The sequence below is a fragment of the Balaenoptera ricei genome, chromosome 16 (assembly GCF_028023285.1).
Source record: "Balaenoptera ricei isolate mBalRic1 chromosome 16, mBalRic1.hap2, whole genome shotgun sequence".
Taxonomy (NCBI): Eukaryota; Metazoa; Chordata; class Mammalia; order Artiodactyla; family Balaenopteridae; genus Balaenoptera; species Balaenoptera ricei.
Window position 1 is genome coordinate 55352249 of NC_082654.1, and position 15518 is coordinate 55367766.

At 45.9% G+C, this 15518-nt stretch overlaps 1 protein-coding gene across 5 annotated transcripts in view; it reads right to left on the reverse strand.

Moving 5' to 3' along the window:
* The window catches only part of SH2D4B (SH2 domain containing 4B), a 77724-nt gene that overhangs the window by 29405 nt on the left and 32801 nt on the right, over positions 1-15518 (reverse strand). For all 5 annotated transcript variants that reach the window (XR_009498007.1, XR_009498006.1, XM_059900288.1 and 2 more), the window contains one exon: positions 9787-9934. Coding sequence is in view for 3 of the 5 variants with exons in the window: in XM_059900288.1 (XP_059756271.1) it covers positions 9787-9934 (148 nt within the window). In the remaining 2 variants the exon portion in view is untranslated. The remainder of the gene's footprint in view (positions 1-9786; positions 9935-15518) is intronic.

The following is a 15518-nucleotide window of genomic DNA, read 5'->3' on the forward strand; positions in this document are numbered from 1 at the left end:
TTCCCTTTTCTCCCATCCTCATCAACACTCCATGCCAGCTTTCTTAAGAAAGTCCCTGAATGCCTCTAGGCCTCACTTTACACCTCTGTCAAAATGAGAAGGACGTGAACGTCTGCCACACTGAGTTATTATGAAGATTAAATGAAACATAAAATTCTATAAACTATGAAGTACTTTTTTTAAAGCAATGTCTTACTAAATCAGGCCTCTGACCTTGATCCTTTCTTCAGATTTCCCAAAGCCTGATTCTGGAACCTAGCTGCCTGGGTTCAGATCTCAACTTCATTTACCAGCTGTGTGACACTGGACAAGTTACTTAATCACCCTGGGCCTCCGTTTCCTCAAAAGTAAAATGGATGTAATAAGAGTCCCTACCTCATAAAGTTGTTATGAAGTTGTTAAGAGAGCTAATAATATAAACCACTTAGACCTGTGTCAGGTACATTTTAAGCACCATGGTAAGTGTTAGCTAAAACTTTTATTTTCATTAGCCCTGGCATTGCCATGTTCAAAATATAGCCATAAACAATTCTTGGCCAGTCCAGGAGCGGGCACCCTTGATGATCGGTCACATGGAATCTGGGTCTGTTTACAAGCAGTGCGGGATCTTAGCTCCCCGACCAGGGATTGAACCCGGGGCCACGGCAGTGAAAGTGCCAAGCCCTAACCACTGGACTGCCAGGTACTTCCAGCTTACCCTAAATTAAGCTTTGAAATCTTAAAAGGTTGCTTCTGTTCCTTCTCTGAATCCGGGATAGATTCGAACTGTATCATATGACTCTGCCATGGAAACCCTCAGCCAGAATTCAAAGTTTTTTCTTCTATCCCATTGAAAACAACCACAAGCATCTTGTGCCCTGAAGTGGCAAGTATCGGACAGTCTTTGTCCCCGGAGGATGCACTGCAGAGACGAGGGCCCCAACCGAGTCACCCGCTTCCTCCCACGGCCCAAGTTTCCAAGGCCTGCATTGCACGCAGAACAAAGCGGGGCCAGGGCCATTCCCACTTCTAAGGTAGGTTCCAGGGTCTCCTTTCTCCATCTGTTAAGAGGGAGAATGAACCTCATCTCTCAGAAATACATAAAGACAGCTGAGCAGCATGAAAACACTGAGGACCAGAAGAAAAGATGAATTTAGAGACTGAAAAAATGGACCAACCACAATGAGATTCCTCTTCACACCTATTTGGATAGCTATTATTTTTTAAATTTTTTAAATTAAAAAAAAAAGTGAAAGTAACAAGTATTGGCAAGGACATGGAGAAATTGGAAGCCTTAGGCATCGTTGGTGGGAATGTGAAATGGTGCAGCTGCTGTGGAAAATAGTACAGCAATTCCATAAAAAATTAAACATACAATTACCGTATGATCCAGCAATGCCAATTCTGGATATATACCCAAAAGAACTGAAAGCAGGAATTCAAACAAATATTTGTACAGCCATGTTCATAACAGCATGATTAACAACAGCCAAAAGGTGAAAATAACCCAAATGTCCATCGATGGATAAGTAAAGAAAATATAGTTTACACATACAAGTAACAGCATCCAGCCTTCAAAAAGGGAGGAAGTTCTGACACATGCTACTACATGGATGAATCTTAAAGACATTATGCTGAGCGACTAAGCCAGCCACAAAAGGATAAACATTGTATGATTTCACTTATATTCCACTTATTGCACTTAGAGTAGTTAAATTCACGGAGTAGAAAGTGGCGGCTGCCAGGGGCTACCGGAAGGGCGAAATGAGTTACAGTTTAATGGGGACAGAGTTTCAGTGTGGGAAGATAACCAATGTTGGAGGTGGGTGGTGGTAATGGTAGCACAACACTATGAATGTACTCAATGCCACTGAACTACACACCTAAAAATGGTTAAAATGGTCAATTTTAAGTTGTATATTTTACCACAATTTATTTGGTTTTTATAACCTTTTTGAGGGGGGAGGGCCGTGCCATACAGGATGCGGGATCTTAGTTCCCTGACCAGGGATCGAACCTGCGCCCCTGCATTGGGAGCATGGAATCTTAACCACTGGACCACCAGGGAAGTCCCCTACCACAATTAAAATGAAAAAGAAAAAAAAAAAAAGGACATTCTGGCTTGGGGAGCAGCGAGCTGAGAATGAAGAGGCCAGAGCACAGCAGGGTGTCACCATTAGCTAGAAATGTCCCCAGCTGTGTCCCTGCTGCCATCCCTCCGTTCTCTCACCTGCAGATCAGGGGGAAAGATCCCTTCCATCTCTGCTCTCCTAGCACGAGGATGCACCCACATCTGCCCAGCGTGGGACCACCTCCCAGAGCTAAGACACCACCCTCCAGGACTGCCTAGCCTGCAGCCCTCCTGCCCAAAAGAAACCAAGTCCCGCAGTCTGCGGAGTCCGGCCACACCCATGCCAGAGCTGGGAGTTTCAGCTGTCCCAGGCTCGGGGGTGGGGAGACAGCTGAGCATCTGCTTGGCTTTGCTCCTAACTCTATCTAGCCCAGGACAAGTTTTCATCTCTCTGGGTCTTAGTGTTCCCTCCATGGAAAATAGAGACCATCCCCCGCTTCGTCCAAGGGCTGCCAAAACTGCCAGGCTGCTCTGGAATCACGACCCTGCCTGTGCCCTAGCCTCCCGCTCAGTTCTCCAGTGCTGAAGAGAAACAGCAGGACTTGGGTTTCCTCTTGGCAGCATCTCTGGGAGCAGTTACAGAGCTCCAGAAGTATGGCCAGGCCAGTCATTGCAAGAGGCAGGGTTCTTAACACTTTAAACAACACATTCGGGCACTAAAAACACATTTATTCAGCACGTGTGTATAGTGCCTCCCTGTGCCAGCTCCGTGCTGTGCAGGCCCGAGCTGTGCATTGCACAACTCCAGGGGGCGCAGTCGCCCATGACCATCATTGATATGTACAGATGTTGTAACAAGTTCCTGGTAGATGGCAGCGTAGCGTCTTAAAGAATCGGCGCCTTTTTCTAATTTTCACAAGGTCACCGTGTCAGCTGGCTGCCTGGCTCCTGCTAGGGGATGTGGATAGAGCAACCAGCAAGACACAGTCCACGCCCTTGGAGAGCTTACTGCCTGGGAGAGGAAACACGCCAGCACATGGTGAATGGAGCTGTGTGGGGTGTGCACAGGGTGCCGCGGGGCCCCGGAGAGGGGGCACTTCATCCGGGCAGAGAAATCCTCTGGAGAAGGACATCTAAGCTGATGCCCGGTGGACACACAGGATTCAACAAAGAGAGGCCAAGGAGAGGCTATTCTAGGCAGAGGAAGCTCAGGGACAGAGGTCCAGAGGCAAGAGGGAGTTGGAGCATCCCTCTTAGAATGGCTGGGGGGGAAGCTCCTGTGGGGAGGGGACAAGAGGTGAAGATGGGGAAACAGAAAAGGCCATTTAGGAGACCAATAAATACCGGCTAATGAATTTTAGTGCTTTACCAAAGGGTGATGGACGCCCCTGAAAGGCTTTAAGCAGGAGAGCAGGATGCCCGTTTGCACTTTTCAAAGACTGACTTGGCTATGGTGTTGGAAATGAATCTAACAGGAACAAGAATAGAGGCTTGGAAACCAGAAACCTAGGCAAAGAGCAATGGGGGTTAATGTCAGGACAATGGGAAGGAGGGGAGTAAATTCAAAGAATATTGAGGAGGTCAAATCTTTACAACTTGGTGGTTTGGGGATTGGTAGTGAGCAAAAAAGAGAGACCAGAATGACAGCCAAGTTTCTGCCTCTGACAGTCAGGTGATGAAGCAGGTGGGGAAAGAGGAGGATGGAGTGTTGGATGTGTGGAGGGAGAGGTGCCTGTGGGATTCAGGGGGGAAGGTCCAGGGGCCACAAGGTTCTGGAAGATCATTAACTGTTGCTCTTCATGAGACCCGTCTCTAGAGCACTTGCCCATGGTTCTCCCTACCTCTGCCCAGATAGAAAAGACTCGGCGCTGAATGGAATTCAGATGAGCCACTGACAGCCTGCCAAGAAACCAAATGCTTCAAAGCAGCATCAATTTGTAGTAACCCCTTGGGTAAATAGCATAATGTCTCTGAAAATTAGTGAATAATCCTATATACAGGAAAAGGCACCAATAAAGATTTAAATCGTGTATGTGTGTAGACATGTTTAAATTCTGCTCCGTTTTCTGATGCATGGGGACCTTGGACAACTTGAATTACTATACCTACACTTTATTTCCTCATCTGTAAAATGAGGGCCTCGTAGGGTTACTTTGAGACATCAGTGAGATTGTACATAGATGGGGCTTGGACAGTTCCAGGCAAATGGAGGAGGCTCATTAAAATATGATCTATTGTTGTTGTTATGATCATGTTGACTGTGAGAGAAGGGGACTGGAATACCACCTTTAGGATGGGTCCAGCCCTGTTAAGGCACAAAGGGGTGAAGGTGGGGAAGTGGTGTAAGAACGGGGGCTGGGTGGAGTCAGGAGCTCTTGTCAGGGAAATGGGAAAAATGAAACTTTGTGAGAAGGGTACGTTTCCTGACCCCTGGGAGAAGGGAAACAGGTGGTCCGGATGCTGAAGGATATACATACAGGCCTCTGGTGACTCAACCTGCTGGAGCAGCCGTCACCTGGGGAGAGGACGGGTTTGGTGCCAAGACAGTGAGCTCTGATGAGCCTCGGGGAAACCCAGTGAGGCTCACCAACAGCTAAACAAGGCCAAAGGAAGGGGCTCTCTCTACCTGGACCCCGAGGCTTCTGAGGTCACCTGCCAACCCTCCTTGTTCTGCTTGCAATCCTGATTGCTGCCAACAGTGACCCCCTGTGGCCACCAGGAGGAACTTCAGGGGTTCCTTAAGACCAGAGTGCTCCCCATGCCAGCGTGAAGCTCAGAAAGACTTCACTTTGGGGACAAAATAAAGCGCCCAGGGATTCCTGAGTAATTCAAGAGGGGAGAGAACCCTAGGCAGGACATGAATCAGGCATGTGGGGACTCACGCTGGCATCATTCTGAGCTGTAAAGCCAAAATTATACGGCACCTGGAGTTTGGGGATCAGTTCAAACTTATGTCCAAGGAGCAACTACACAATTTCCCACCCCATCAGCAGAGAGAAAAAAAATCCTTCCGTGCTATCCTTCAGCTTTCCTTCAAGCCCAAAACTCTTCTTTGCCCACCCCGTCGGCAGACCCATACCCCATCTCCACAGGCCCCTTCAAGCTCTGCCTGTGTCAAGCGCACAGCATTTTAGAATCACTGACTTTAAACCCAGACTCCAGAGCACGTGCCCTTTTAGGAGCGAAGAGAACAGAACCAGCATAACTGGACTCCCTACTGGGCCCGAGCACATATTTTCTCAGCTCTGACCGAAACCCCACAAGGCATGCGACACTAGAGCGCTAGTTATGGGTGGTGGGGGGCCGCAACCGGGATCACACAGCTCAAAGAGGGAGGGGAGGAGTGAACAGTCACACAGATCCAATTTTTGTAAATGATACCGTTAACCAAGTCAGGCCGGCTCGTCTCTAAATCTCAGGGTGACTAAAGGTTACCTAACTCACACTCTTCCAAATTCACAGTTGAGAAATTATTAAGTGAATTTCTGCCTGATATATTCAGAGCTTCTCAGAAGCCAGAGCCTGCTCTGCTGTTTGAACTGAATAACTAACTCTGTAGTCAAGTGATATTAAAGGGAACAATTCCCTTTTTTTCTAACTTGGAGAATTTAATTTAGATGTTTTATCAAAAACTGCTGCTCCCAGTAGATTAATGGCCCACTATATCTTTCATATTAAGTTAATTGAGTGCAGAATGGCTTTCCTGGATTTGAATGACAGCCTCCAGAGTTTAGCTCATCATTCTTTAAGAAAGCATAAAATGAGGAACCAAAATCATGGGCCTGAATGATCACATCTTTTCTCTGTTCAGGGTAGCTTTTTCCATTTTCGGTTCCCACACAGTACATTAATTAGCAATCAGGCAGCACTGGGGCCAAATGATTTCCATCCTCCATCACCAATGAAACGCCAGCCCAGCCCATAACTTTCCATCTCATTGTGTAGCTACAAAAAAGAGGGACAATTCGTGAGTGACAGCCCTTCACAGCTTACAGAGCACCTGTGCTTCCTCCCTCTCATTTCACCCTCAGCTCTCCGTGATTACCCTCATCTTACAAATGAAGAAACTGAGAAACAGTGCAGAGTGAGAACTTGCTCGAGGTCACACACTAGGAAGCGGCAGAGCTAGGACAGGGCTCCCAGCCCGATGCTCCTTCCCCAGACCACAGTAGCCTCGTGTGACTTCACTCTGTGATCCTTCACTATTTTTTTCAGTATAAATTTTGTCCTGCCTTCTTTTTTCACCCATCTCTTCATTCCAAATTTAAACAAATGAATTCTTCGTTAGCTCTTGCCCATCTTATCTTTCTAGCCTCATTTCCATCATTACCCACCATGAACCCCAGGCTGCAACCACATCAAAGCATGTGCCGTGTTCTATGCACATAACGACCTTGCTTTTGCTCAGTACTGTTCCCTCGTCTGCGATGCCCTTGCCCGCCTTATTTACCTCCCCACTTTTCCCAAACCAAATGCCATTTCCTCCATGGGGCCTTTCCGAATGTACAAATATTTTGTAGCAAAATATTACAGGATTCTTGCAGCTATGTTTATCAAGGGTACTGGCTTGTAATTTTCTTTGCTTGTATTGTCTCCATCTGGCTTTGGTATGAGATGATGCTGGCCTCCTAAAATGAGTTTGGAAGTGTTCCCTCCTCTTCAATTTTTTGGAATATTTCGAGAAAGATTTTTACTAATTCCTTTTTAAATGTTCAGTAGAATTCATCAGTGAAGCCATCTGCTCCTGGACTTTTCTTTGTTGGCAGATTTTTTATCACTGATTCAATATTCTTTTTTTGTTTTTTTCCAAGGCCAGTATGTTTCTTTTATTATTATTATTTTTGTTTGACTTAAGATGGTTGAATGATTTCATTTTCATTTATAAGCATTACAATGATTCCCATGCAAAAACCAAGACCGTATATGCCTAATTTCAATCGGCCAAAATCCAACCCGTGAGACTGGACATTCAAGATCAAAATCAAAATGTGGCTTGACCTTTCCAATAGTAGACATCACGGTCATCCTTTGAGAGATCGGCAGGCCCCTGACCTCCCAAACACTACAGTTTGCCATGAGTTCATACCAAAACAGGGAGCCGATGGATGACTTGTAGCACCTAAACCTGGCAAGTAATTTCATTCATGAAGACAGGACACCTCTACACCAAGGCTGCCACCCACAGTTATCTCCTGGTTCCTGCTCTATAGAAAAACCTGCTTTTGAACAGGCATGGTATCTTCTATTTGGGGACTGATATTAATTTTTCCTTCCAGTTTTCCTCAAACCTCTCAGTAGAAGCAAAGAGACTTTACAAAAAAGCTTACCTCTATAATGTCAAAAGAAATACAGTTGACCCACGAATAATGCGGGGTCAGCGGCACCGACCCCTGTAAGGTTGAATATCCATATATAACTTTATGATTCAATATTCTTATTAGTAACTGGACGGTTCAGATTTTCTATTTCTTCATGATTCGGTCTTGGTAGGTTGTATGTTTCTAGAAAGTTATTCATTTCTTCTAGGTTATCTAATTTGTTGGAATATAATTGTTCATAATAGTTTCTTAGGATCCTCAGTATTTTTGTGGCAGTCGTTAGGTAGATGCAAATCAAAATCACGATGAGGTAGCCCTTCATACCCATTAGGATGGCTATAAAGCAAAACACCACGAAAAACAAGTGCTGACAAGGATATGAAGAAATTGGAGCCCTCACACATTGCTTGTAGAAATGTAAAATGGTACAGTCACTTTGGAAAACAGTATGGCAGTTTCTCAAAATGTTAAACATAGAGTTATCATATGACCCAGAAATTCCACATCTATGAACATCTATGTTCACACAAAAACATACTCAAATACTTAGAGGAACATCATCTATAATAGCCAAAGAGTGGAAACAACCCAAATGTCCATCAACTGATAAACGGATAAACAGAAATGTGGTATATGCACACATCAGAATTTTACTCAGTCATAAAAAAAGAATGAATGACTGATCCATGCTACAATGTGGATGGACCTTGAAAACATGCTAAATGAAAGAAGTCAGACACAAAAGGTCACATAATATATGATTCTATTTATATGAAATGTCCATAACAGGCAAATCCATAGGGACAGAAATTAGATCAATGGTTTCCAGGGGTGTGGTGGGGGGAGGAGTAACTGCCAGCGGGCAGAGTTTCTTTCTCTGGTGATGAAAATATTCTAGAATTAGATAGTGGTGATGGCTCCACAACTTTGTGAGTATACTAGAAACCACTGAATTGAGCACTTTAAAAGGATGTATTTTATGGTATGTGAATGATATCTCAATTTTTTTAAGTCTGTCTAATGAAGCTGGCAGATGATTAAGAAGTGCTGAGGACCAGAATGCTGGCCGGCAGAAGGCATCTCACATCTCTGCTCTCCCTGCTGTGGCCCTAGTTCTCTAAAGTGAACCATTGCAGCAGCTTCCTCCTCGCTCTCACTCCCAAACCCAGCCTGAATCATGTCACTCACCTTTAGAAGCTTCCAGTGTCCACCCATATTAATCATGCCTTTTTATTTTCTGTATTTTTCGAAGTTTTGACATCTGGGGCCTTGCTGATTCTTCAGAGGCTGCCCTTCCAAGAGCTAGCCAATTCCTAAAGCTAGTAAAGGACTCACCTGCAAGTGTGCCTTTCAAATGCAAACTAACCCATGCAAAGCCCACATTCCAACCACCTCTTTTATCTAGTTCTTACACACCACAATCTATCCATCTGCCGTAATCACCCCAGGGCCAGGTATCAGAGAACTAGAGACAGCCCCTGTACCCCAGAGCCTGCTGAAATGATTCATACTGGCCAATCCTAAGCCTGTTTACCCTGCCCTACCTTACCTTTTCCAAAGAAACCACAATGAAGGCTCTTGCCCACTTTTTCCCCTTGCTCCCTCTGTCCCCTGACTCACCCTCGTGCTTCCCCATGTGGCCCTGCCTGGCATGTCATGCTCTCCAGGTCTAGGAATCTGTGAGGAAAAACTTCTTCCTGCAAGACAGTCATTTCCATGTCTGAATGTCTAACCATACCTGATTAAAGCAAATCTCAAGAACATACTAAAACACCACCCTTCCTTCAAACCTGGTTCCACCCTCTCTTTCCCACCTAACTTCTTACCACCCCTGACACTCTCCAAGTTTAAGAGCCACCCCGTACATCTCTAACTTCCTAAGCACACCACATTCCTTTGTCACATTCTGGGTGCTCCTTCCCAAGGGCCCTCTCCAGCTTCTTTGTCTGTTATCCCTACGCCGCCACCAAGCCTCACTTTATAACTCCTCAACTGGAACGCCACCAGGATATAGCCACCAAGTGCTCCAACAGAACGTGTGCATTTTCCCTCACAGCCCTTAGCCTGTGTGTCTATCTCCTGTCTGGCCAGTGAGTTCCCCCAAGATAAGGACCGTGATCGCTCATCTCTGGATCCCCAGGGCTTAGCACAGAGTCAGAAAATTATCGGTAACTCAGTAAATGTAGGGTTTTATTCTTTCGTATGAGAAACCTCCCCAACAGGCAAGTAAGTTCCTTGCGGATGGAGCCCTTACCCCCTGGGTCCTTAGCAGGACCACATACATGGTTGACCCCAGGCAAAGGCTGCTGGGCTGACTGAGTGAACTGGAATGATGACTGAGCAGATAGACAGGTGGGAGGAGAGCGGGTGAAGAAGACAGGCCGGCCTCCCGGTCCCCAGGAAACAAGCTGTACTCACGCTGTTCTTCCCACTCGCGCTCCTCCTTCTCGCTGGGGCGGCTCTGCAGCTGGGCCTGCTTCAGGGTCCAGTAGAGTTCCTTCGCCCTCTGCTCTTCCTGGAGGCGAATCTGCTCTTCTCCTCGCTTCCTCTCCTCCTCCTCTTTCCTCTAAGATATCACGGGGACAGGATGATGTTAGGTGACGGTAACAGGGCACGGGCAGGGAAGGGCTGAGCTGTCAGGTGAAGAGGCGGGCCAGTGGTGCCCCTCCAGGCTCTGTCTCTACGCACGTGAAATGGTGATACTTACACCTAATCAGGCCACGGTAAGGATCAAATGGCCTGAAATATGTGAACGATTTGTAGACTCTAAAGCTTTCTGCAATAGTAAGAGGACTTTGGGCCACCCTTGGTCACACTTCCATTCTGGGGCAAGAGGGAGGGTAGGCATGGGGAGGGGCTGGCTCCTGGTCTTCCTGGAGGCCAGTTAAGCAGGATATGATTATATCTTAACCTTATTTTCAGAGAAGATATTTCAGAGAGAGAGCAGGTTTGGGGGCCCCAAATCTCCAATTATTGTCCTGCTTTCAAGCTCCAAAAGGGCCGTGTGTGTATTATCCTCTACCTTTGTTTAATCAAAGCAACATGCACACACATGTCAATCGTGCATTATATGCCAAAAGGCTTGTTATAAAAAAAATCAGTTCTCCAAACCACTTCACCCCAACCTACCCCACCCTCATCTACTGCCCAGAGGTCACCATCCTCAATTATTTTAGCTTTTCTTCATGTGGTTACATCCATGTCTGAATAATGCCGCTAATTCTTGATTTATCAATTCTAGACATTAACTACTACCTTTCTTTTTTGGTACATGAGTATTTAGCACTTATATTTCCCACACAGGTACGTACCCATACTTTTCCTCTCCTTACCCTCACAATAGATTTACATCACAATTTGTGGTTAAATCAAAGATGGATGCAGAACTAAATATAGTTCACTGTAACGCCAAATAGGGTGCGATTTCCACCAATTCTAAGAATTACATTTTTTAACTTTCTTATATCTCTAAAATATGTATGTCTTACAACTTACTACTTGCCTTTTTCATAGCCAACAGTTTTTTTTTTCTTCTTAAAATAATCATAGATTTTACAATTAATGGCATCTGAAATTCAGTAAAACATGGCAGCGTGATGACTTTTTCTTTCGAATAATTTTCTTTCCTGAGTTACTAGTTGCTTTTTCTTGAAGTAAAGTGTTGAATTTTTGCCAAACTTCTCTAAGATCTGCAGTAAATCTTTCTCTGTGTTTAACCAAGTGCTTTTTTTTATAACAGACAATACAGCAGTGATCTTTTCCAAGGGACGCCCGCCCCCCAGATGCATCTCTCCTTCCCCATCTCAGCTGGCTGCCATCTAGGTCTCCTGTCCGTCTGTCCTCTCAGGACTCGCCTCTCAGCCTCCCGTGAGTTGAAGCCCCTGTTTCTTTGTTCCATGTTTTCTTTCTTGTCCACGTCCTCATTTTGCAGCAACATAGTTCACAATACCTCTCAGAAAAGGATGCACAGAGAGACACTTGTCTGAAAATATCTATATTTATATATATATATGTATGTATTTACCTATATCTATATCTATAGATAGATCTATATATAATCTATATATCTATATAGAGTCTTGTCTGAAAATATCTATATGCTACCGTCGCATGTAACTTCTAGCTAAGCATAGAATCTGATTAAAAATAATTTTCCTGCAGAAGTTGGAAGACTTTACTATCTTGTCTTCCAGCATCCAGTACTGCACTCGGATTCTCATTCTTCTGCATAAGGCACTAATTTTTCCCTTTATCACTGAATTCTGAACCTTTTTTTTTTTTTTTGGCTGCGTTGGGTCTTCGTTGCTGTGCGCAGGCTTTCTCTAGTTGTGGCAAGCAGGGGCTACTCTTCATTGCAGTGCGCGGGCTTCTCATTACAGTGGCTTCTCTTGTGGCAGAGCACAGGCTCTAGGTGTGCGGGCTTCAGTAGTTGCAGCGCGTGGGCTCAGTAGTTTTGGCGCACGGGCTCTAGGGCATGCAGGCTTCAGCAACTGTGGCTTGCGGGCTCTAGAGCGCAGGCTCAGTAGTTGTGGTGCATGGGCTTAGTTGCTCCACAGCATGTGGGATCTTCCTGGACCAGAGATCGAACCCATGTCCCCTGCATTGGCAGGCGGATTCTTAACCGCTGCACCACCAGGGAAGTCCCTGAACCTTTTTAATAGATGTGCCTTGGTGTGGATTTTCTTTCATTGATTGTGTTAGGCACTCAGGATGCTTTCGATTGGAGATTCAGGTCCTTCTAGTCTAATACATCTCTGCCTAGAATTTTTGTGATAATTTCTTCTCCTCTCATTTTGCTTTTTTCTTTCTAGAACTCCTATGTGTCAACTGCTGGACTGCCTGATTTGACCCTATAAGTGCCTTATCATTTCTCTTTTATTTTCCGTCTCTTGTCTTTTTGTTCTACTTCCTGGCTGATTTCACTGACTTTATCCCCCAAACCTTCTACTGAATTTTTTATTTCAGCTAGCACATTTGTAATTCCCAAGCCCTCTTATTCTTTGGTTGTTTCTTTTTGCTTCATTGTGCCCTGAAATTGTGTCATGAATGCAATAGCTCATCTCTGAGGATTTTAGAGATTTTTCTCCCCCATATTCTGATTTAGATCTATTTCCTCTGTTCTTTGCTTTTTTGTTTTCTTATAAGTTTGTTTGATTTGGCACCTGTCATTTGTTTTGGAGGCTTTCCTGTGATGTCTGATGTTCCCTGACTGCTCACATTCAAGAGAGAAAGTAAGTATCTGAAACAGAGACTCAGAGTGTGTAGTCAGGGTTTCCTTGAGAGGTGGGCTTAACTCCAGGAAGATTGGATGAAGCATCAGCCATTTCATTGAGGACCCTCAAATGTAAGTATCTGGAGGTCCTTCCTCTGAGATTATTCAGTGTCTTCTCTGTCCTACCTGGGTGGTATGAGACCACCAGCATCCCAGGAGTCTGTGTGGGATGCAGGCTGCAGGTAGAACAGCCCTTAGACTCAAGCAAGCAGGACCCCTAGCCTAAGCCCCACACTTCACGGGAAACCGATGCTTTGAGGTGCCTTTTTGCAAATTTCCCTTTCAAGTTCCCCCGAGACTGGCCAGAAATAGTACCCCCAGGACTGGCAGGGACAGCAATGTGGTGCAGGTGAGATGCCCTAAGCCCAGACCAGGTCCCACATGAGTCCTAGTGCCTGCTTCTCCCCTTCAAGGTGCTCTCTGACCCTCTCCTCCACGCAAGGGATTAACCAAGTGCCCCAAGGAGCTCCAGGATTCATATTTATGGAGTCACCCTGGGGCCCAGTGGCCAGGCCCTGGTTCCAGAAGGGTGGCCCAGCAAGCAGATGAATCCTACTGGCCAACACAATATTTTTATCATAGGATCACTTGAGATTGCGCCACCAGAATAGAGCTAATAGACTGATTTTATGTAGTCCAAATTGTTAATTTGCTATAGACAAAAACACGACCAAAAAAAAAAGTTGCCAGCCCTGTACACCCTACAGGCAACCCTGGCTGCAGGTCCCACTGTTCAGAGTTCAGACCTTTGCTTGCTCCCCGTTTCCCACTTGCCCCCCATCTGCTCTCTCCACTCAGCCTGATACGCTGAGCCCCAACCTTGCCCTTGAAACTCCCCACCTCCTCCTGGTTAGAGGAAGGGATGAAGTAGCCTGGAAGAAACAGGTGAAAGCAGGCACCTGAGGGTCCAGCCACTCCACAGAGAAACTTGCCACCAATCCCACATTCTCAGCGCCATCCTTCATGTATCTGCTGCCCCCAAGTCCCGAGCCTGTGGGAACTCTGGACTGAGTCAGCTCAGTGCCACCAGCCCTCTTCCTGCAGGAGCCCTGCTGACCCCCGCACCACTCTCTCTCTGTCTTCCAGAAACCAAACTTCTGTGGACATTTTCTCATCTGTTCTTCCCTCCTCTCATTTTCTCTGTTTTTGTGGCTTATAACTTTTTCAGTCCATTGATATTTTAATGGATCGAAAAAAAAAAAGAAGACAGTAACTGTGAGTTTTGAGTCCCTCATTAAAATAAAAAAGGCAAGGATTTTGTTGCCTCTGAAATGGCACAGATTGAGGACTTTTCTCCAATTCAATGACCATTTTTTTAAATTCTAAAACATAGACAAAATTCCAACTTCCTATTGACCCACTCTCTAGGAGTCAGGAATTAAGGGCTAAAGAAGTTGAGTGGCTTCATCAGATCATTCACCAAATCCTTACTGAGCATCTAGGAGGCTCGGCCTGCTCCAGGCACTGGGGATGTAGCCATGAACAAGGCAGACACAGCCCCACTCTCTCAGAGCTTGCCTTCCAATGACGGAAAAATACGCATCAAGTAAAATAAAAAATATATCAGAAATAATAAAGCATGCAGAGAATTAAAGCAGGGTAAGTGATAGAGTCTGGGAGGCTACTGTAGGCTGCGTGACCAGAAGTCCTCTCAAAAGGGACTGATCGGAGACCTAAATAATAAGAAGGCTGATGAGTGAGTCTCAGGGAGAAGAAATTTCCAGAGCAAGGGAACCACAGGTGCAGTGGCCCCAGCATTGGAAACAGGTTTGGCATGTTTGAGTAGAGAATTATCCACTGTGGCTGGAAGGAAAACAAACAAAATTCTATCTTCAATGAGTTTGAGACGCCATCTGACATCCAAGAGGCCTGCCGTGGGCAGTGGGTCGCCTGATCCCAGGACTTGAGGGTGAGTGCAGGCTGCAGATGCTGACTGAGAGGTCCTCTGCTCGGGGGTGATGTTTCTCAGTCACGGACTTGATGTTATCAATGCAAGAAAGAATATAGATCAAGAGAAAATAGCCAGGGCGTCTTGGGGCGCTGAGCCATTTAAAAGTTGGGAGAAAGAGCTGGAGCCAGGAAAGGAGACTGAGAAGGCAGACCAAGGGGTAAGATAAAAAACCAGAAGGGGCGACGTCCATGGGGGAAGCCAAGAGAGGAAAGCATTTCAAGTAAAAAGGGAGTCGTAAGCTGAGCTCAGGCTGCTGAGACATCACAAAAGATAAGGACAGAGAAGCAACACGGGACAGCAGGACATGGTCTCAGGACGTGATGGGAGATCTTGTCAACAGCAGCCCTAGTGGCGCGATGGGCAGCCATCCAGGCAGCGTGGCGGAGGCAGGGGAGTGACCGCAGACAACCCTTTCAAGACATTTCCTGTAAAAAAGGAGCAGAGACAGGAAGTGGCAGCCGGAGGGGTACGTGGGGTTAAGATAGAAATGGGGAGGGAGGGTGTGTTGGTTGGCTGGTTTTAAGATGGGAAATACTAGAACAGAGAGTTAATGACTGATGCAAAAGTGGAACCCAGGTCTGTCTGACTCCAAAACAGAAGTTGAATCTTACCCCAAGGCTGTATTTCACCTTCATCAGTCACTAGCATCTCAGAAGCACAAAAATGAAGCGTCGCACTGGCACAGCACTTCACAGTTTACACAGTGGGTTTCTATTCCTCCCCCAGGAATCCCTAACCTGACTGTGGTCACCACACCACGCAATACACAGGGCACCAACCAAGACAGCTTCCACCCGGGGACTCTAGATCCATCATCTGCCCCCAGGAGTCTTCCAGACAGGAGTGGATCTCAGGGAAAATCCAGGCAGTCAAGGCATGTCAAAGCCAGAGGGGCTTCAACCCCCTAGTCCTACTCCCTTGTAAGGA